The sequence below is a fragment of the Manis javanica genome, chromosome 7 (assembly GCF_040802235.1).
Source record: "Manis javanica isolate MJ-LG chromosome 7, MJ_LKY, whole genome shotgun sequence".
NCBI lineage: Eukaryota > Metazoa > Chordata > Mammalia > Pholidota > Manidae > Manis > Manis javanica.
The window spans coordinates 107,364,511-107,386,457 of NC_133162.1; the positions used below are offsets into that span (position 1 = coordinate 107,364,511).

The window sequence follows — 21,947 nt, forward strand, 5'->3', positions numbered from 1 at the left end:
TTCCATACTGGAGGACATCTAAGCTCATTCTTGACTGCAATCACTTTAATTCAAAACATGTTTACAAATATTTGCCTTCTATGTATCAGTCATTGTTCTATGCACTGGGGATTAAAAAAAGTGAACCAAAAAGTTTGTCCTCAAAGAATGTAGAATATAGCATCAGAGAAAAATATAAACACATAAATTAATATATGATGGAATGTCATTGCTATGAAATACCAAGAAGAAAAATAAAATTTGATTAGATTGAAGGATACTACTTTGGAGAGACTAGTCAGCAAAATATTTGGGCAGAGTCCTAACTAAAGTGAGAGATTTGAATGAATGTAAAGATCTGTAGAAAGAGAATTCCAGGGAGAAGAATGTTTCTCAGATAATTATGATAGGATTTATAATAATATTACCTTTATGGCCAGTTCAGAACTTCTAAAACAATGTAGAAGGATATTTTTCTAACCATAACATCAAGTTCTGGAAGCTTTGAGACAAAGAGAATGAAAGCTTTCTTTACATTTGAAAGGACCTTGCTGGCTGCAGTATTTAGAAGGTCATTTGGCTTCTATATGTAGAAGCAGTGATTAAAGTCTGAAGAATGTTCTAGAATCCCAAGTGAGAGGATGGTGGTTAGATTGGGTTTAATAATAGCAAAGGTGGTGAAAAGGTCAAATTGGGCTATAATTATAATGTACAGACCACAGGATTTGCTTATGAAGTCATTGTAGAATGTGGAAGACAGGGAAACATCAATGATGGCTAGGTTTTAGGGCCTGAGCAATCATAGAAATGATGGTGCCATTTGTTGAGAGGAGGAATAATTGAAGCAGATTTGAGAGAGAAAATTAAAAGCTATCTTTTGAACACATTAAATTTGAGACAATTTCCTTCTATTTGAGGAGTCATAGAATGGATTTTAGAGAGAGATGAGGGTATAAATTTGGACATGAGCAGCTTATAAATTTGGTATATATTAAAAAGAAAAGACATAAGAAATTGAGCCCTGGGAAACTCCAATATTTGTAGATCCTACAAAAACAAAGATCCTACAAATGAGATTGAGAAATGGCCAGTGGAATGGGGAGGAAAACCACAAAAAGGGAAGAGGAGAGTTTTCAACAAAGATACAGTAATCAATTGTTTCAAATGGTTCTAAGAAGTTTACTGAGATGAAAACTGTTGAGTTTGGCAATGGGGAGTCTGTTGATCTTGATAAGAGGTTTCTCTGGAATGGTAATATAAACGTGATTAAAGTGAGTTCAAGAGGTAATAATGGAGGATGATGAGGGAAAGATATGCAACTAGAAAATATGCCTTAAAGCAGTTTTGAAATGATTTTGGGTAGAAATGAGGTGATGACTGAAGGAAGATGTGGCAGAGAAATTGATGACAAAGGATATGTAAACTGCAAAGACATTTTCATTTGGGAACACCTTCAATTTCCATCTTTTTAAGTCTCTACTCTTGGGCTTGTTAGAAGCCCCAGAAAAGTCTCTTCTTAAATCATGCACAAAAAAGGTAATCCTAGAAGCCAGTATTTGGGGAACCCAAGATAAGAAAGCTGATGATGTGGTAGATAGGCTGGTGGTGCCCAAAGCTGACAACAGTCTAATCCCTGAAATCTGAATATGTTGCCTTATGTTGCAAAAGGGACTTTTCAGATGCAATTAAGATAAGGATCTTGAGATGGGAAGACTTCCTTGGGTTGTCTCAGTGGGACCAATTTATTCACAAGGATTCTTAAAAGTGGAAGGGGAGATGGGTGAAAAAGAGGAAAATGTGGCCACAGAAGCAAACCATAGAGAGATGCAAACCTCTTGGCTTTCAAGGTAGAGATAGGGGCCATTGCACAAGGAATATGGGTGGCCTCTAAAACCTGGAAAAGGAGGAATGGATTCTTTTCTAGAGCCTCCAGAAAGAAATGCAGCACTGCCACAGTGCTGATGTTAGCCTAGGGAGGTCCATCTTGAATTTCTATACTACTGAATTGTAAGGTATCAAATTTGCATTGTTTAAGCCACTAAATTTGTGGTAATTCTTTTTAGTATGTTAACTTTTATGATATTCCCGTCTTTAAGCAGGTTATGTGTTCTCTAACCCAAAGACCCTTTTAGTTACCCTCTCCAGATAAGAAACCTTCAGTAATCTGCAAGGGTAGAGGAGGGGTCATCACCAGCTATATGGATTGGAGGAGGGGATCTGAGGACCTAGGGAGTTTTTAAACATACTTTTAACGAATCCCCCAGTTTTTCAGCCTCACCTCAACCACATTTACAGATGTATTTGGCGCCAAGAATCCTGATTTTTCTATGTGTGCTGTGGTGTAAATGGAATTACCTTCTTTATTTTCTCTTGAAGTCTTAGTATTCAGTGTTCTTGATGTGCTAAGTCAGTTAGGACTAGTCCGTCTATTTTCCATTTGTGGGCCTTTGTCCTATTTCTTGTTCTTTGTCCCCATAGGGTAATGCCCTTCCCCCCCTTTTAAACAAATTCCTTTGCTAGTGTTTTTGTGGCATGTTGGGGGTGGACAAAGACTAATGTGTATGCTCAACTGGACACCGTTGACCAGAAGTTGTCTTTCTTCTTTCTGAGTAAAAATAATAAAAGGGCATCATCTGAGAGTGTGTAAGCAAGAAGGAAAGCAATTTCCAGCTTTTTAACTTGTCCAGAGAAAGACATTTAAGCTATTTAATGGTCTTTTCACTATTGACTGTTACCACAGGAGAAATTAAAGTCTGTAGATGACTCTACGCCAGGCCTCCCTATATTAGAAGGTATTACTTACATGAGTTTTCTACAATTCTCTTATCATCCTTTATATAACATATAGTTTTTCACTTCTTAGCACCTCATAAAGTTTATTTTATTGTATACCAAGTGTTAGACTACTTTGTAATTTTCCTAAATTTGAACATTAAATTTGTTTTGTATGTATAAAAGAAATTCTTAATGTATAGGATGATTCATTTTAGATTAGGGACGCACTAAAAGCCCTCCAGCACATATCTCTGATCTGGTAATTGCTAATCTGGTCATTTCAGACACAATGCCACCACCAAGGAGAAAGCATTTTAGGAGGGGTGTGCTGGAAGGCTTTGGGTGCATCCTGGATCTAGAATGAATCATCTGTATATTATGGCACCATTTATGTCATCATTGTCATTTTCACCTTCACTTTGATCATTATCACTAGAAAAAAATATTTATAGCAATAGGGATCTTGTCTGCCTTCTCTTAAGTTCTGTAGCCCAGCAGCCAGGCAAGGTCCTGTGCATAGTAAACCCTCAGAAATATTTACCAAGTAAATCATTATTAATAAAAAATAACTTTGTATCCCAACACCAGCAAACAGGCTTGCACAAAGCAAGTCTTTATTAAACATCGTTGTGAAAATAATTTAAAAATAAACTTCTACAGAATATAAACACAGAGAAATGCCCACATGATAGGGCTATAGCTTGATGAACTTGCGCAATGTGAATGCACCTGTGTAACCAGTCCAGAGACCAAAAAAAACAAAATATTACCAGGACTACGCAAGCCCCTATCAGTAACTAACTGTTTCCCCACAGGGAACCACTGTTATGACTTCTGACACCATAAATGAGTATTACCTATTTCTTAACTTTGTATGAATGGAATCATACATTTTATATTCTTTTGTGTCTAGATTATTTTGTTCAACATTATATTTGTGAGCTATACCTATGTTCTTTCATCTAATAATACTTCATTCATTCCCACTTATAGCATTTAAGTCAAATGATTTGCCGCAACGTATCTATCTATTGTACTGTTGTTGAATATTTGGACTGTTTCTAATTTGGCTGATTATGAATAGTGCTCTTATGAATATTTTCAGGGTTTTTTTATGGTACACATTTTCTTTTGTGTATGTTAATAGATGTGGAATTGCTGGACTACATGTTACAGTAGATGTTAGCATAAGTAGATACTGCTAGCTAGTTTTCCAAAGAGTTTATGTTCTAACCAGCCGAATGAGGAGAGTTACAATTATTCCACATTCTTGCCAACCCTTGATATTTTGTTTTTTATTTGAGACATTCTGGTGGTTACATACATACATTCTGTGACTTTTTACTTTCAATTTTACTGAGTCAATAGCATTATTATTTATCTTGTCTTCACCAGTGCTTATCTTAGAGCCTGACCCAGACTAGGCCAAGCATCTGTACCATGTGATGAATTGCTGCATGACAATGTGTGCTCACTGCCCTTTGGTTTACGATACCAGAACTCTGTACTGAAATACAGAAAACGCCTGAAAGAAAAACATATTTAATTATTCTTCACATTGCTTTGTCATGACCTGAAATGTGTGGACAAAGATTAGGGAAGTTTAGATGACACGAGATGGAGGTCTAGGAAAGGTCTAAGAGAGTCATGAAAACTGGAGGCTCAAGCTATTGCAAAGTGATGGATTCATTCTGGGGAGAGCCTTCAAGATTTGTTGCAACAAAAAGAAAATTCACTCTGTGCTGGACCTGAGTAAAAATATTGTAAGTCTCTTTAGATGGAGAGTTCTTCAAGGATGACAGTTGTCTCTGGCCTTCCCATTTTTCGCTCCTGCTGAATTAAGGTTCTTCCCTGAGTCATCACTCAATAAAAGCCAACTGGTTGAAGAAGGAATTATTTTTCCCCAGCTTCTCTGCTGGTCTTAATTTATGTAAAACTATCTTTGAAGAGTAAGTAACTATGATACATGGTAACTATTTGAAATTTACTCTGGGCTATTTTAAGTCATCAAGCTGTCTTGTGTTCATTCCTTACAGATGTGTCAATGCAGCTGATAGGGAAGGTGGAGCAGTGAATAACAGCCTCTGCAACCAGGATGAAGTTCCCCCAGAAACCCAATCCTGCTTCCTTCTGTGTCCCAGTGAATGTGTCATGTCTGAGTGGGGGCCTTGGAGCAAATGCCCACAGGTAATTTTTCTTCATCAATCCCCTAATCCTCCCATCCTGCCTTTGATCTTGGGCTTTATATTTCAGTTGCTCTCTGTAAGTCCAGGGAGAGGAAATTCTGGGGCAAAATACCTCTAAAAGCCAGAATCAGTCAAAGGGAGAAATAAAGTTTAAAACCCTTTTATTGCTTACAAACTGCAGTCCAGCACCATCTCTCTCCTCTGCTCCAGAAGAAGCAAGCAAGTCAGCCAGCCAACCCCTCCCCTTAACCTCTCAGGTTCAGACACACCCTTGGTTGCTCAGGTAACTACCCATTGACATGGAGATGAATTTCTATCCACCCCTGAGGATATGCAAATGCACCAAAGCCAGGTGAGATATTCTGGAAATGTTAGAATTTTACCCACACTCTCCAAAGAAGTCTTGTAACATGGGAGAGTAAATTTGTCTAAGAGAGCAAAGAAAGAGAAGCAAAAGAAAGGAAAAAAAAAAATTCAGCAAGTGAGAGTGAGCCATTTAAGATGCCAGTGCTTCCCTCAGGCCTTTATAGTGGGAACAGAAACAAGGAAAATGAGTCTTGAATGATCTCAGTAGGGTTCTAATGCACAACCATTGTTAAAGGGGTCTTCTTTAGTACCAAAATGATTCTCATTACAATTTCTTGGTTATGTTCCATTTTATCCTGATGGAATCAATCATATCTTAGTAGCTCAACTCTACTGTATAGTTTAGCTTGTTAGCAATGAGCTGTTTTTTCTTCCTGGTGTTTTCCCAAAGATGAGGTATTCTTTTGTCATGTTCTTCCAAAGCTGACCAAAACAAACAAACAAAAAAACCTTTTTTACAGCCTAAGCATTTGCCTTCATATTTTTTCTTTTTTAATAAAATAATGCAAACAACAGTAATATGGCAAAACAAGTGTTCTTCAAATAGGATGGTTCAACTTAATAGTCTCAGAAGATAAATTCTGGTGTTTTAGACTTGTACTTCTGCTTAAAGAGTTAAAAAAGAAAATGAGGATAGGGAATATACTAAATGGTTCCACACATTAGGAAGGGAAAAATTAGGATACTTTGAATTCAGTGATACCATTTGTGGGAAGATTGTAAGGGCCAGGTAGTTTATTATAATGCTAGTCCTGGGTGATGTTCTGCGGTCTGGGTATTACAGGCCAGGGAAGTCACACCTGGTCAGGGAGGTGGGGCACTTATAAGGGATTAGGAGGGGGAGGAGTGGGCAAGCTATCCTAGGGGGCGTGGAGAGGTATGATTGGCTAAAGGTGACATAATAGACAACTAGAAACTTTTTTCCTTCCAAGAGGGAGGAAGCTGACATCCGGGTCTTAGCTGGCACATCAGAAGGATGGAATTCAGGAAGAGCTGTCCCCTTTCCATATAAGGCATGGACCTTAGGGTCTGGTCTGTTCTCCCCCTATGGCATCTCTCTGTTCTGTTTGCATGTCCTTGTTTTTCTTTCCTCCAGCCAAACACTTTGTATGGAAGCAGAAAATATTTTTGAAATCCATTAATATTCTATATTTACAGTTTTTAATTATTGATTACATATTAATTATTGCAACCTTATCTTTGGCATTTCTGTAATTCTGTTCCTGAAAGAGATCTTGTTATTTTATTTTATTTGTTGAGTTGTTCTTTTAGGGTGAGATAGCACAATATTAAGGTGAAGAGATCAATAAAGGCTAATTCATAGGAATGGAATAACTGCCCTATTAAGTAATTTATTTTGTGTGTAACTTGGGTATAATTAAAGTTAGCATTTATTGAACACTTATTGTATGCAAGGCACATGTAAAATTTATTCCCTTTAGTCCTTGCACCAATACTGCTAAATACAGTAGGCTGAATAGTGCCAGCTATGTGCTCAATATTCCCAACCATGTGCTAATTCCTAGATGCTAAACACTGGCCATTATTTTACCAAATTCCATTTTTAGTCCCATTGTACTGATGAAGAAACGAATTCTCAGAAAGGCTAAGTAGCTAGTACAAAGCCCAACACTGAATAAGGGATGAAGCTGGGAATGAACCTTATTCTGTCTGAAGCAGCCAGAGCTTTTGCTTTTACATCCCTGGCTCAGTTACCTTGGATGAATTAAGGAAGATTTAGACTCTACACTTCTCTTTCTTTAAGATGCAACATTTATTTTGAGGACCAAAGTAGATTATTTTAGCTGTCAGTGTGATTATCCCAGGACTGAGTACATATGTTCATACTTTAGAAAGCATGGTCGCATACAGACTTTATTAATCAACTTGCAGAAGAATTAGCAACTTGAAGTTTAATTAAATGTAGCGGTCATGATCACCCTCACTTCGTTTTCTCTAATTAGCTTACAGAAAACTCCATTAAGCTGTAATCACTTTGCAATAAAAGTGTTTCCTTCTTAAGTCAAGGTGTTTGGCTACTGAACTAAAATGTCTGGTATAGGAGCATTTTATGAAAGGTTTGACTACCTGGCATCCTGTGTTTGTTTTGTTGGGTTTCTAAGAGGTAATTTTCTTTATAGTTTGCTTTTCCAAACATCATCACAGTTTTTTGGCGTGTTTAGAAACTGGAGATAGGGAAAATATTTAACTCTCCTTTCATGTGTCTGGAAGATGACATAGACAGTTACTGGTTAACATGAAGTGAGAGAGTCATTACTTCTATAGCTTGCGTACCTTCTAAGTTACATAATAACAGCAGCTATGACTACAAGAATTAACTTCCATGGAGCACATCTTATGTAACCAGCACTGTGCTATGACAATAGACACTCATCCATGTCACGCAGGTCTGTCCATCACCATAGCCTTACTCTTTCCCAGATGTCTTGCTGTTCCCAAGTGTAAATAAAGATTTTAGAATGGGGAGAAAAGGGTAATCAGGGCTCACCCTTGATCATTTTCCCTATCTCTAGATATGTTACATAATTTTAATAAATTGTAACATTTCTGTATAATGCCCCAACATCATAGGTGCTCAGGCAGTATTTGACAATGATTGTGATCAAGACTATAGCAAAGATAGCAAGTTGGATCTTGTGCCTGAATTTAATTAGCACTTCAGTGTGCATTTTCTGAAAAAAAAAAAAATTACTGTGTGATTGTTCTCTAAACCATGTGCTAATTCATGGATGCTAAAGACTGGCCATTATTTTACCAAATTTTCCTTTGGTCATCAGCAGCAAGAAGTATGTTAACAGAATCTACTCACTATTTTTTTGTTCTTTCTCCTCTTCTGCCTCCTCTTCTAACCCCTCCTCCTCCTCCAGCTCTTCAGAGCAAAACACATAAACAAAAGACAAAAATTTAATAAGATAAAAAGAATCAAACTCAGGTTATTTCTGTGACAAAAATAAGTTTCTCATATATCTACAAAGTACTCTGAAATTTATATTTGGACTTAACTATAGAAACTATATAGAATATGCGATGAACTTGATATATTTTTATGCATGATGAAATAACTAGATTTGCCAGTTAATGAAAAGTTAACTTTTCATCAGTTAAAACTATGTCTTACATTCCCGTGTGTGTCCTGCAGTCTAAGGCCAAACATTTAGGACAGGCCATCACTGCCACCAAGGAACTCAGAGTCCTCAGTATCTGTATAAACACATATACTGTGCAGGTGTAGCAAAGGCATAGCAAAGGATTCAATTGCTGAGTAGCAGTATTTATTAATTAATTCACAGTGTTCACTGGAGTTGTTTGCAGAGTGGAAGAATGAACATAGGAAACAGTCAAGGTAGGAGAGCCAGGGAGACTTTTATTGAGAGAGAGAGAGAGAGAGAGAGGACAGACAGAGCTCCTGGTGTGAGCCAAGAGGGGGCAAGAGAGCCAGTTGTGGTGCGTTGTCCAGGGGTTTTATAGGCAGTTGAGGATATTTGGGAATGTGAAAAAAAGCTGAGAGGTGTGGACTTGTTAAATGGTCCCTGAATATTAAAAATTAACTTAACAGAAGAAATTTCCTGCCTTGATTTCTCTCTGGGATACCAGCGTCTTGGTGTGGAAGCATATCAAAAGACTGCCTGCCCAGCTCTCAATGTGGGCTGAGGTATTGTCTGTTTGCTAAAGAGTAAGTTAAGAATCTTACTTGTTAAAATGCAATCTTATCTTTAAGGTGGAATCCTTCCAGCCTTTTACTATGTTGTTTACATCTGGGTCTGCATGCTAAATTAGTTGCCCAGCTTGCAAAATCACCTCATCAGATCTGAAGGAGGAAAGACAGCACATATGCCTGGGCCTTTTAGCATGCTAAAGTGAATCTTACACATGATTACAAATGATTAGCATAATAAAAACATGTGCTACTCTTTTTTATCTGGGGAATATTAACTCACTAAAGAATGACTCTGAGCTTAATGTTTAACACAGAGTTTTGATAGGGGGTTTCCTTGCATGTAGTTACATTGCTCTGACTGTAAATATCTTGCCTTGCTTTTTCCAGAGACCCTCACCCTACTCTGTCTAAGCCCATGGTCCCTGTATCAGTAGCGCTATATAAACTGATTAGAAGTATACTTCCTAGCCTCTGGGTCAATGATTTTTGCACTAGCCCGCATCAGGATCATCTAGAAAGTGTGTTAACACACAGCTCCTCTGCCCCACTGGAGATTCTCAGGATTCAGAATGCCTGGGGTGGGGCCCGTGAATTTGCATTTCTAACAGGATTCCAGGTGCAGCTGCTTTTGCTTTTTCAGGAACTTAACTCTTTAAGCAGAAGTACAAGTCTAAGTCACAAGGCTCTTGGCCATGACATCTAAGTCATATTCTTTCTCAATCTCACTTTAATTACAATAATTTGTTGAACATTGAATAAATACTCAGCATTATGTAGAAACTTAGCTTATATTTACAGATGCTTTCCATGAGTCAGACAGCATGCCTAGCACTTTGTACTTATTATCCCGCATCATCTGCATAATGCTCCTATGAAATAGTTATTCCCCCCTATATATAGATAAGTAAACTGAGTCTCAGAGAGGTTAGTAACCTGATACTTTAAAAGAGCTAATGAGAGGTGCAGTAACTATTTAAGCTCAGGTAATCCATATATAACCTTAGCCACAACCAAAGAAATAAAACTGTACTTTCTGTCTTTCAGAATATGTAGCCTGTAAAATCTGTGGTCTCCTTTTCTGGTTTCTTTTGTTTGTTGGATCTGTGAAAGAAGTCTTCTCTAAATTGAATAATCTACCTCAGTTGAATGGTGGCCAAGGAGGGGAAAAAGAAGATTCACAAAAGGGGATGTGATTCAGTACTTGGGAGCACTTGCTGACTGTGTGATTGTGGCCAAGTTACTTACACTTCTGATTTGCAGGTTCCTTATCAGGAAAATAAGGGTAATGACATCTGTTTATGCTGATCAGTTAAAGGTTAGAGATTATGCACAAAGTGAATTGCACAGAGTATTACTTGATGCAGGTTTGTTTAAAGGAAAAGGTAAAAGAAGCAGCAAATCAAACCTCCCCCTAACAGTGCCCACAGTGTTATCAGGAAACAAAAGACAGGTTTCTGTACATTTTCTGAGCCATATAGAAAATATGCCTCCCCCCACACACAAAATGGGTTGTTACTTGATTTCCCAGAAATAAAATGTCCCTCTTTTCGTAAAAAATGACTCATGCTTAATTTAATGGCAATCCCAAAAGTAAGGCATCAGAAGATAACTTTGATTGAATGGGCCGCTGACCTTACGGTAACTGCCAATAACAGACCATACCAAAGATCAAGACAAAGCCATCAAAAATTGTATTGGGACCATTTTAAGTATATTGGGAGGAACCAGAAACTATAAATGGATCAAGCAAAACACACACAATTCCAAATGGAATTTCAAAATCATGTTGTTCACTCATGTACTTATTTTTTCTTGTTTCCACTACACATACACACAAACACACACAATTTTTTTTATTTTTTTACTCAAATATGTTCATTTCTCTTGAATGCCTTAATGTGAAAGGAAGCTTATGGAATTATATATATAAAAACCTTTGCAGTAGTGTTCACACTTTAAAGGTATGTATATGTGGGTATAAATACATGTGTATATGTACCTACACATAGGTACAACTACATATATGTATATATTTAATAGTTCTTTGCATATTATCCAATATTTCTTTTATCAAATTTTTTCCAACTTTTATCCTTACCTTTCATACTCCCAAAATTATGCTGAGTGTTCATAGACTCATACATACTTCAAAAAAGCTTTAAAAGTTTCGGAATTCAGAAACTGTCCAGCCCCTGACATACCTGAAAGAATATATGGTTCTCTTATGCTACCAATCCCTACAGAAATTTTCCATTGAATAATAATGATTTTCCATTTATGACTCTCCTTGGAGGCTTGTCAAAAGAATTTCCAATAATACTGATAGGAGAAAGCAAAGAGGATTTCAGAGATGAGTTTACAAACTGATGTATACTTGCAGAAGCAAGCCCTTGGAAATACTCTCCAGAAAGGTGACTTAAGTTTGTCAAAGCTACTTGAACTTTAATTGACTCACTTGCAGATGAATGCATTGGAAGCTGGCTAGCACTCCAATGCATTCATCCAAGGAGGCTGTAGCCAGGCATCCCCTTACACTGGGAACTGGAGACTCTGGTAACAGTGGTCCCAAATGCAACCTTATGATCCAACAGTGACTCAAATCTTTGCATTATTACCAGGACAACCTCTGAGGAAAACTGCAAAGAAAGTATATAGGACTTGAAAGTAGTCATATCTGGATTTTGTCATAGTCTTAATATTGTGCTTCCAAATTACACCTTATTTCTAAATTTTCCTCCAATTCTTTATGTATGCAGGATATACGTCCAACAAAAAGTTAACAAGATTGAAAGGTGCACCAAAAGCTTGTTTTTGGGGTCTGAGAACTTTAATTCCATTCCAAAGACATAGATTTGAGCAGGAATCAAAAATGTGTTCTCAAATAGGGGGAAAGAGGAGGACCTATAATTACAAAGAGGGTATTTCCACTAAAGTCACATAAACTGTTCTTCAAAAATTATTATTGGTGCTGACAAGTTAAAGCTGTTCTTAACAGTATACGATTGGTTGCTAAGGGCTGTCACTACACAAAAAGTCTGTTTCTAAGTATGAGAAAAAAAGTTCATTTATTTTGAAATGACAGAGGTGTAGCTGGCGCTTCAGGATGCTGTGGTTTGGCAGTATCCTATATTTTAAAGTTCATCTTTTCTTTTAGGTGGGAATGTGTAAGCCCTAGTTCTTTAATGGTCTCCTGGCTCTATTTTAAATAGCTCTCTTAGCAATACCAACTCCATTTGGATGGTCTTGTACATACAGTAGTGAGAGCCAGTGCAGCAATATCCTGGCAGATAGACACTACCAGTACTCTTCCAGGCAAAGAACCTGCTTTAAAAGAGATAAAGAAATGTAGACCAGTTTTCTAATTGGTCCAAAATTAAACAGTTGAGGTTGAGAAAAAACACCTTCATTTCCTGGTGGGCCAGCGTTAGCTTTGGTAAAGACTGTCAACGGTGGCATTTTATTACTGGTGACTCAGCATTGCAACCCTAGAACTACTTCTCAAAGTGATGTTTCCAGGGAAACGATTTCCCCCAGTGATTTCTGCTAGTACTCGGCTCCAAGCACTTTATCAGCCTCTCCTCACAGTCCATAACATGCAGAGGCAACATGCGTTTGTCTCTGGAGGTCACGTCCAATGATTACAACCCTCAAGCAGCCTCATGCTCTTCTTGGACTCAGAACTGAAAACCAGATGAGAAGAATGAGCATAATTTTCTATATTCTGCCTGAAAATTCTGGTTGATTCTCATAAACTGATATTGGCTAATGTCAGAAGCCAATAATTCATTTCTGAGGGGCTTGTGGAGTGTTTTACTCCAGTGTGCAGTGAGGTTTAATATCACTTAGAACCATTCTTATTTCCAGAACCATGTTAGACCCTTCAGAAAAAGGATGCCTTATTTCATGCAGTATAGCAGCAAAGGACAGTCTCATAAAAGCAGTCTTTGGGCTGTTCCATTTTTATTTTTTTTAGTATGCTATCATTATTTCTTATGCAGTGTGATTTGTTTGAGTCTGACTGTCACCAATGTGGAGTACAAAATAAGTGTTCCATTGCTTGCAGTATCTTTTCCTGTCTCTATATCCCTCTCCATCTCTCTCACAATCTCCCTGCCAGTCTATATTTCTCTGTTTTACAATAGAAATTCTCAGAAAAAAAAAATAGTATAATGAACCCAGTAAGTTGATCACTCAGCTTCAACAATTAGGGACATACAATAATTTTATTTCTTATCTCCTCTCCTATAGGTGACTTTAAAGTATATCCCACACTTGATATAATTTCATCCATAAATACTTTTGTGTATTTTTCTAAGAGGTAATGACTAACCATAACGATAGCAAAACATAACCAAAATACATTTTATAACTTGTAGGCATGTAATTTCAAAAAATTAAAAACATGCCTCTCATACAAAGTGTCAAAAATGAATTAACTTATGAAGATTAAATCAACATGATTGTTAGGTTGGTTCAAAGAAAATTGGAGAGGACAAGTAACTCACTCTAGCAATGATAGAATATCATTAGATTTACTTGGATTGGATGGGATTTATGCATTCCTTTGTAAACCACTGAAAAGGGTAAAGTATACAAAACAAGACTTTTCAGACATTGGAGAACAAGTAGCATAGAACCATGATCCCGAGGGAAGAAAACCAAGTGAAATGAGCCTTATAATTATTGGCTTTCCGGATGTAGATCCTTTCCAGATGGTGGTAAGGAATGAGATTCCAATAAGAGCATAGTGATGAACCAGAGATCAGAGATCTGAGAGGTAGAGAAAGCTGGAATTTGAAGGGCAAAATGCTGACCCAAGTATAACTAAGTGAACAAGGAAATCTAGATACCTAGAGAGGGGTCTCAGTTCTTGGCTAAATACTAATTTGTACATTCATAGAATGAACTCCCTGAGATCAGGCAAAGATTGACTTCTGGAGACCTGCAAGGTATCCACATCCAAAGCTCATGCAGGTGTAGGAGATGGTTTCATTTCATCCAACCAGCATAGAGAGAACCCTTCAATCTCTTAAGCCATTTGATAATGTCTGGGTTTTTGTGCCATTGTCGTAATCCTTTGATTACTATAGCTTTATATTTTGAAATCTGGGAGTGTGATACCTCCACATTTGTTTTATCTCAAGATTGCTTTATCCAATCAGGATCTTTGTTGGTTCCATAAAAATTTTAGGATTCTTACAGATATGTGAAAAATGCTGTTGGAGTTGTGATTGGGATCACACTGAATCTGTGGACTGCTTTGAGTGGTATGCACATTTTAATAATATTAATTCTTCCAGTCATTGAGCATGAAATTTCTTTCCATTTACTTATGTTATCTTCAGTTCCTTTCATCAGTGTCTTCTGGTCTTTCACCTCCTTGGTTAAATTTATACCTGGGTATTTTATTATTTCGGATGCAATTGCAAGTGGGATTGTTTCTTAATTTCATTTTCTTATAATTCTTTATTGGTATATAAAAATGCAACTAATTTCTATATGTTAATTTTGCATCCTACAAATTAAAAAATTCATTTATTCTAATAGTTTTTTGGTGGAATCATTAGGGTTTTATATACATAGTAGCATGTCATTTGCAAATGTGCCAGTTTTACTTCTTCTCTACCAATTGATGCCTTTCGTTTCTTTTTGGGCTAGGATTTCCAGTACTCTGGAATAAAAATGGCAAGAGTAGGCATACTTATTTTGTTTCTGATCTTAAAGGAAAAGCTTTTAGCTTTAACCATTGAGTATGCTGTCAGTTGTGGGTTTTCATATGTGGGTTTGCGTATGTGGCCTTTGTTATGTTGAGATACGCTCCCTCTACACTCACTGTGTTGAAATTTCTCTTCTATCATAAATAGACGTTGAAGATTGTCAAACGCTTTTCTGCATCTATTAAGATGATCATATGATTTTCATCTTTCATTTTGTTAATATATGCATCATGATTGATTTGTGGATATTGATCTATCCTTGCATCCCTGGAATAAATTCTAATTGATTATATGTCCCTTTTAATGTTTTATTTATTTATTTATATGTTTGTTTGTTTGTTTATGTAACGTATCATTGATATACACTCTAATGAAGGTTTCACAAGAAAAACAATGTGGTTACTACCTTCACCCTTATTATTTTGTCCCCCCATACCCCATTGTAGACACTGTCCATCAGTGTAGTTAGATGCCATAGAGTCCCTACTTGTCTTCTCTGTGTTACACTATCTTCCCTGTGACCCCACACACACCATGTGCATCAATCATGATTTCCCACAATCCCCTTCTCCCTCCCTCCCCATCCACCCTCTCACACCCCTCCCCTTTAGTAACTGCTAGTCCCATCTTGGAGTCTGTGAGTCTGCTGCTCCTTTTAACATATTTTTGAATTTGGTTCACTCATAATTTTGCATCTATGTTCATTAGCATTATTGGCCTATAACTTTTTTTTTTTGGATTGTCTTTGTCTGGTTTTAGTATCAATGTAATGCTGGCCTTGAAAAGTGAATGTGGAAGTATTCCTTTCTCTTCAACTTTTTTTAATAGTTTGAGCAGGACAGGTATTAACTCTTCTTTAAATGTTTCATAGAATTCTTCTGTGAAGCCATCAGGTGCTTTCATATCTGTTGGGATTTTTTGGATTACTGTTTTTATTTTTTTCATCCCTTTGAGTATATCCTGCCACTCCCTCTGGCTTGCCATGTTTCTGCTGAAAACACAGCTGATAATCTTATGAGTGTTCCCTTATGTGTAATTACACATATAACTTATTGATTATCTATAGTGTATTTTTCATTTCGATTATTATATTCATCAGCTCTGATTGGTTCTTTTTATATTTTCTATCTGTTTGTTGAAGTTCACTGTGTTCATCCATTCATCTCCGAAGTTCAGTGAGCAGCTTTATGACCATTACTTTTTGTGACTCTTTTTCAGGCAGATTACTTATCTCCATTTTGTTTCCTTTTTTCTGAGGTTTTGTCTCATCATTTCTCTTGGAAGATATTTCTCTGCTTCCTCATTTTGTCTGACTTCCTGTCTTTGTTTCTGTGTAGAAGGTAAATCAGTCACTCCCCCCTGGTCTTGAAGGAGTGGTCATATAGAGAAGGTGTCCTCTGGGGCCCAGAAGAGCATTACCCCGGTCACCATAATCAGATGCTCCACAAGTGTCCCCTTTGTGGGTTGCGAGCACCCTCCTGTGTGGCTGGGCCATAACTGTTGTAAGCACACTGGTGGGTGGGCTAAGTGGTGCCTAGCCCTTCTCAATGTGGCTTTTTCTCCATATCTTTTGTTGTAGAACTTCTGTTCAGCTAGTGTTCAGGTCAGTCTCAGAGAGGGTTGCTTTATAGGTGATTGCAACTTCGATGTGTCCACGGGAGGAGGTGAGCTCAGGATCTTCCTACTCTCCAATCTTGATCAAGCTCTCTCTCTTTTCACTAATGAAACATTTTAAGCATACAGAAAACTACGGAGAATCATGTAAATAAAATTTTAGTATTCAACACCTAGCTTTGTAAAATCTTAACAATTTTTTAAACAAATTCAACCTTCCTTTTATGTATGTCTGAGATTTTGTGTCCGTTAGATAGGCATGTTATGATGTTTATATTTGGGCATTACTATTTTAAATGGCACTATTTAAAATATTGCTGGCACAGAGGCAAGTACTGGGTTTTCTTTTATTTTTCTCATGTTTGTACTCATTTTAGTAGACTTTTATACTTGCTTTTGCATGTTTTGGGTCTTTTCTTCTTGTGTTTAAAGAGATTTAATTATACCATCTCAAATAATGAATGTGTCATTATTCTGATATGAGCATAATTTATTTTTCTTGTAAAACCTTATTTACTTGGGCAGAGCTAACATCACCTATGATTAATTATATACCACTGGTTATTGGACATCCTTTTCATATTCCTGAGTTTTATAACATTAAATATTCTATAATTATTCTATTAGATTGAAATAAATAATTTATTTTGTTTTATGTTTTGGCTTCAAGAATCAAAAAGCAAGTCTAATGACCAAGACTGAGAGTACCAAACTGCAACTAGTAACTTTTAAGTTATAAAAAATTGAAGTTAAATTGTCTCTTGAGTCCATATCTCTCTTCCACAGTCATCCTGACCTTTGTCTGCTAACAGTACCTATGCTCTACTTTGCATGTCTGGGCTGTGCTTCTACTATTCCTTTTCCCTAAATAGTACTCACAATACTGTGCAAGTCCTGAGAAGAGCTAGACCATGGACTTAGTTATGAACTATCGCTAATATTGGGAAAAGGATTCTTAGCCAGCTGTACATGGAGCCTGGTCCCATATGCAGAATCGGCTTGATGATTATTTCCCAAGGTAAAACTGTGGGCAGGGTGAGGTCAGCTGGAATGGGAATCTGGGCATGGCAGGAACCATGACTAACTTTGCTAGCATATCTGACTGTGATCAGAAGATACTTATTTCTATACAGCTATGATATTTTAGCAATCATAGACTTTAGATTTTCTTGAATACTTGGCATGTATTGCAGTCACCTTATGTGTGTATGTGTGTGTACATATAAATCACTGAACTCATGATATTTTGTAAGTTCTTTATATGAACCATCTTTGCTTTTTCCAGGAAAAACAATCCAATCATGTTTTTAAAATATAGAACTGTATTTTGAATATATATATTAGTATCTATAATATATAATTGAACATCTTAATTCTTTTTGCATCATATTTGCATAATTGAGATTGAGTATAATTTATTTTTCCTGTATTACTATTGTGAGTTTTTGAAGTCAAAGTTATCTTAGTGCTATAAAATAAATTTTGCATATTCTTTTCTCTATGCTTTCAAACAGTTTGCTGATCTGAAAAAGTTTGTGATACCTCACGACTGAAAGAACTTACCTGCCAAACTGTTTGGACATAACCTTTTGATAGGGGACCTTTAGTCACATCCTCAATTTCCCAAGCTTATCAGTCCATTCAGGATTTATATATTCCTTGAGTTATTTGTGGGAATGTACTTTTTGGATACATTTAAAAATTCCCTTTGGGGACGTAACTTTCTGTATCTCTTATTGTACCTTCTTCATTTTATTTTGTTTATTATTTTTTTCTCCTCATTTATTTTGGTTAGATTTGTCAGAAATTTATCAATTTCTATTTCAGTGATTTTAATTTCAAAGTTTCATTTCATGATCAGTTCTTTTTATTTTCTAATTTGTTATTTTTGGTTGTACTTTTCTTTGGGTTTTAAGGTCCATATTTTTCCAATCAGAATAAAAACCTCATAATGTATCTACTGTCCTTGCAGTGATGACAATATTCAAGGATATTAATATCAAGGATACAATTGAGTGTGTCTATAATAGATTTTTGGGATGCAGTGAAACCAAATGGAATGTTAAGGGATTGGCTCTGACCTTAAAATTATCATTTTCCACTGTTGTCTTAAGTGACCATTAAGATACAAATATACTTGTGTCCTAAATAGTTGTTTTACAAAGTATATTTAAGTTTTAAACTTCAAAGAATTTCCTAATCATTTATCTTTTTTATTTATTTCTATTTGCTTTAAAAATTTTTTGAGTTTTACTTAGGAGACAGGTTTATTCTCATTATGAATATTCCACTAAAATTCAAAAAAATTAGTTGTTGCCTTTCTTAGGATATGTATATATAAAGATACATGCCTATATAAAGTAATATTTGCTCTTTTTATTATATTTTTCAGTATTTTGTGTCCATATTTGTCAACCAACTTGAAAAGTTGTAGACCAACAGCAGTCAACTAGAATATACTATTAATTGTATTTCTGTCAAATTCTCCTTGCCTGTATATCGTGTTTTGCTTTTTTAGCTTGATACCATGCTATTTCACACAATAAACTTCATAAATATTTACTTCAATAAATTTAAATTGATCTTTGTTTCATCACAACTTTACCTGTTTTTGCTTTTTTTATCATTCTTTTTTTTTCTTTGGTATCATTAATCTACAATTACATGAGGAACATTATATTTACTAGGCTCCCCCTTTCACCAAGTCCCCCCCGTCAAACCCCACTTCAATCACTGTCCAGCAGCATGGTAAGATGCTATAGAATCACTACTAGTCTTCTCTGTGTTGCACAGCCCTCCCCGTGCCTCCCCACACATTATACATGCTAACTGTAAACCCCTTTCTTTTTCCCCCTCCTTATCCCTCCCTTCCCACCCATCCTCCCCAGTCCCTTTTCCTTTGGTAACTGTTAGTCCATTCTCAGTTCTGTGATTCTGCCACTGTTGTGTTGCTTCAGTTTTTTTCTTTGTTCTTATAACCCACATATGAGTGAAATCATTTGGTACTTGTCTTTCTCTGCCTGGCTTATTTCACTGAGCATAATACCCTCTAGCTCCATCATGTTGTTGCAAATGGTAGGATTTGTTTTCTTCTTATGGCTGAATAATATTCCACTGTGTATATGTACCACATCTTCTTTATCCATTCATCTACTGATGGACACTTAGGTTGCTTCCACTTCTTGGCTATTGTAAATAGTGCTGCAATAAACATAGGGGTGCATCTGTCTTTTTCAAACTGGGCTGCTGTATTCTTAGGGTAAACTCCTAGCAGTGGCATTCCTGGGTCAAATGGTATTTCTATTTTGAGCTTTTTGAGGAACCTCCATATTGCTTCCCACAATGAATGAACTAATTTACATTCCCACCAACAGTGTAGGAGGGTTCCCCTTTCTCCACAACCTCACCAACATTTGTTGTTGTTTGTCTTTTGGATGGTGGCCATCCTTACTGGTGTGAGGGGATATCTCATTGTGGTTTTAATTTGCATTTCTCTGATGACTAGCGATGTGGAGCATCTTTTCATGTGTCTGTTGAACATATGAATTACTCCTTTGGAGAACTATTCAGCTCCTCTGCTGATTTTTTAATAGGATTATTTGCTTTTTGTTTGTTGAGGTGCGTGAGTTCTTTATATATTTTGGATGTCAAGCCTTTATCGGATCTGTCATTTATGAATATATTCTCCCATACTGTAGGATGCCTTTTTGTTCTACTGATGGTGGCCTTTCCTGTACAGAAGGTTTTCAGCTTGATATAGTCCCACTTGTTCATTTTTGCTTTTGTTTCCCTTGCCTATGGAGATATGTTTATAAAGAAGTTGCTCATGTTTATGTCCAAGAGATTTTTGCCTATGTTTTTTTCTAAGAGTTTCATGGTTTCATGACTTACATTCAGGTCTTTGATCCATTTCGAATATACTTTTGTGTTTGGGGTTAGACAATGATCCAGTTTCATTCTCTTACATGTAGCTGTCCAGTTTTGCCAACACCAACTGTTGAAGAGACTGTCATTTCCCCATTGTATGTCCATGGCTCCTTTATCATATATTAATTGACCATATATGTTTGGGTTAATGTCTGGAGACTGTTCTATTCTGTTCCACTTGTCTGTGGGTCTGTTCTTGTGCCAGTACCAAATTGTCTTGATTACTGTGGTTTTGTAGTAGAGCTTAAAATTGGGGAGCAAGATTCCCCCCCTCTTTATTCTTCCTTCTCAGGATTGCTTTGGTTATTTGGGGTCTTTGGTGGTTTCGTATGAATTTTAGAACTATTTGTTCCAGTTTGTTGAAGAATGTTGTTGGTAATTTGATAGGGGTTGCATTGAATCTGTAGAAAATGTAGATATGGCCATTTTTGCAATATTAATTCTTCCTAGCCAAGAGCATGGGATGAGTTTCTATTTGTTAGTGTCCTCTTTAATTTCTCGTAAGAGTGTCTTGAGGTTCTCAGGCTATAAGTCTTTCACTTCCTTGGTTAGGTTTAATCCTAGGTATTTTATTCTTTTTGATGCAATTTTGAATGGAATGGTTTTCCTGAATTCTCTTTCTATTAGTTCATTGTTAGTGTATTGGAGAGCCACAGATTTCTGTGTATTAATTTTGTATCCTGCAACTTTGCTGAATTCCAATATTAGTTCTAGTAGGTCTGGGGTGGAGTCTTAAGGGGTTTTTATGTACAATATCATGTCATCTCCAAAAAGTGACAGTTTGACTTCTTCTTTACCAATCTGGAATCCTTGTATTTCTTTGTTGTGTCTAACTGCTGTGGCTAGGACCTCCAGTACTATGTTGAATAACAGTGGGGAGAGTGGGCATCCCTGTCTTGTTCCTGATCTTAGAGGAAAAGCTTTCAGCATCTTGCTGTTCAGTATGATTTTGGCTGTGGGTTTTTCATATATGGCCTTTATTATGTTGACGTCCTTTCCCTCTATACCCATTTTGTTGAGAGTTTTTATCATGAATGGATGCTGAATTTTGTCACATGTCTTTTCAGCATCTATGGAGATGATCATGTGGTTTTTGTTCTTCTTTTTGTTTATGTGGTGGATGATTTTAATGGATTTTCCAATATTGTATCTTCCTTCATCCCTGAGATGAATCCCACTTGGTCATGGTGTATGATCCTCTTGATGTATTTTTAAATTCGGTTTGTTAAAATTTTGTTCCGTATTTTTGCATCTACGTTCATCAGGGATATTGGTCTGTAATTTTCTTTTTGGTGGGGTCTTTGCCTGGTTTTGGTATTAGGGTGATGCTGGCTTGATAGAATGAGTTTGGTAGTATCCTCTCCTCTTCTATTTTTTGGAAAATTTTAAGGAAAATGGGTATTAAGTCTTCTCTGTATGTCTGATAAAATTCCATGGTAAATCAATATGGCCTGTGCGTTTTGATCTTGGGTAGTTTTTTGATTACCACTTCAATTTCGTTGCTGCTAATCGGTCTGTTTAGATTTTCTGTTTCTTCCTTGGTCAGTTTTGGAAGGTTGTATTTTTCTAGGAAGTTGTCCATTTCTTCTAGGTTTTCCAGCTTGTTAGCATATAGGTTTTCATAGTATTCTCTAATAATTCTTTGTATTTCTGTGGAGTCCATTGTGATTTTCCTTTCTCATTTCTGATTCTGTTGATGTGTGT

At 36.5% G+C, this 21,947-nt stretch overlaps 1 protein-coding gene across 1 annotated transcript in view; it reads left to right on the forward strand.

Moving 5' to 3' along the window:
• THSD7B (thrombospondin type 1 domain containing 7B) overlaps positions 1 to 21,947 on the forward strand; it is a 905,223-nt gene that overhangs the window by 811,115 nt on the left and 72,161 nt on the right. The window contains exon 17 of the mRNA XM_037020802.2: positions 4,791 to 4,941. Coding sequence (XP_036876697.2) covers positions 4,791 to 4,941 — 151 coding nt within the window. The remainder of the gene's footprint in view (positions 1 to 4,790; positions 4,942 to 21,947) is intronic.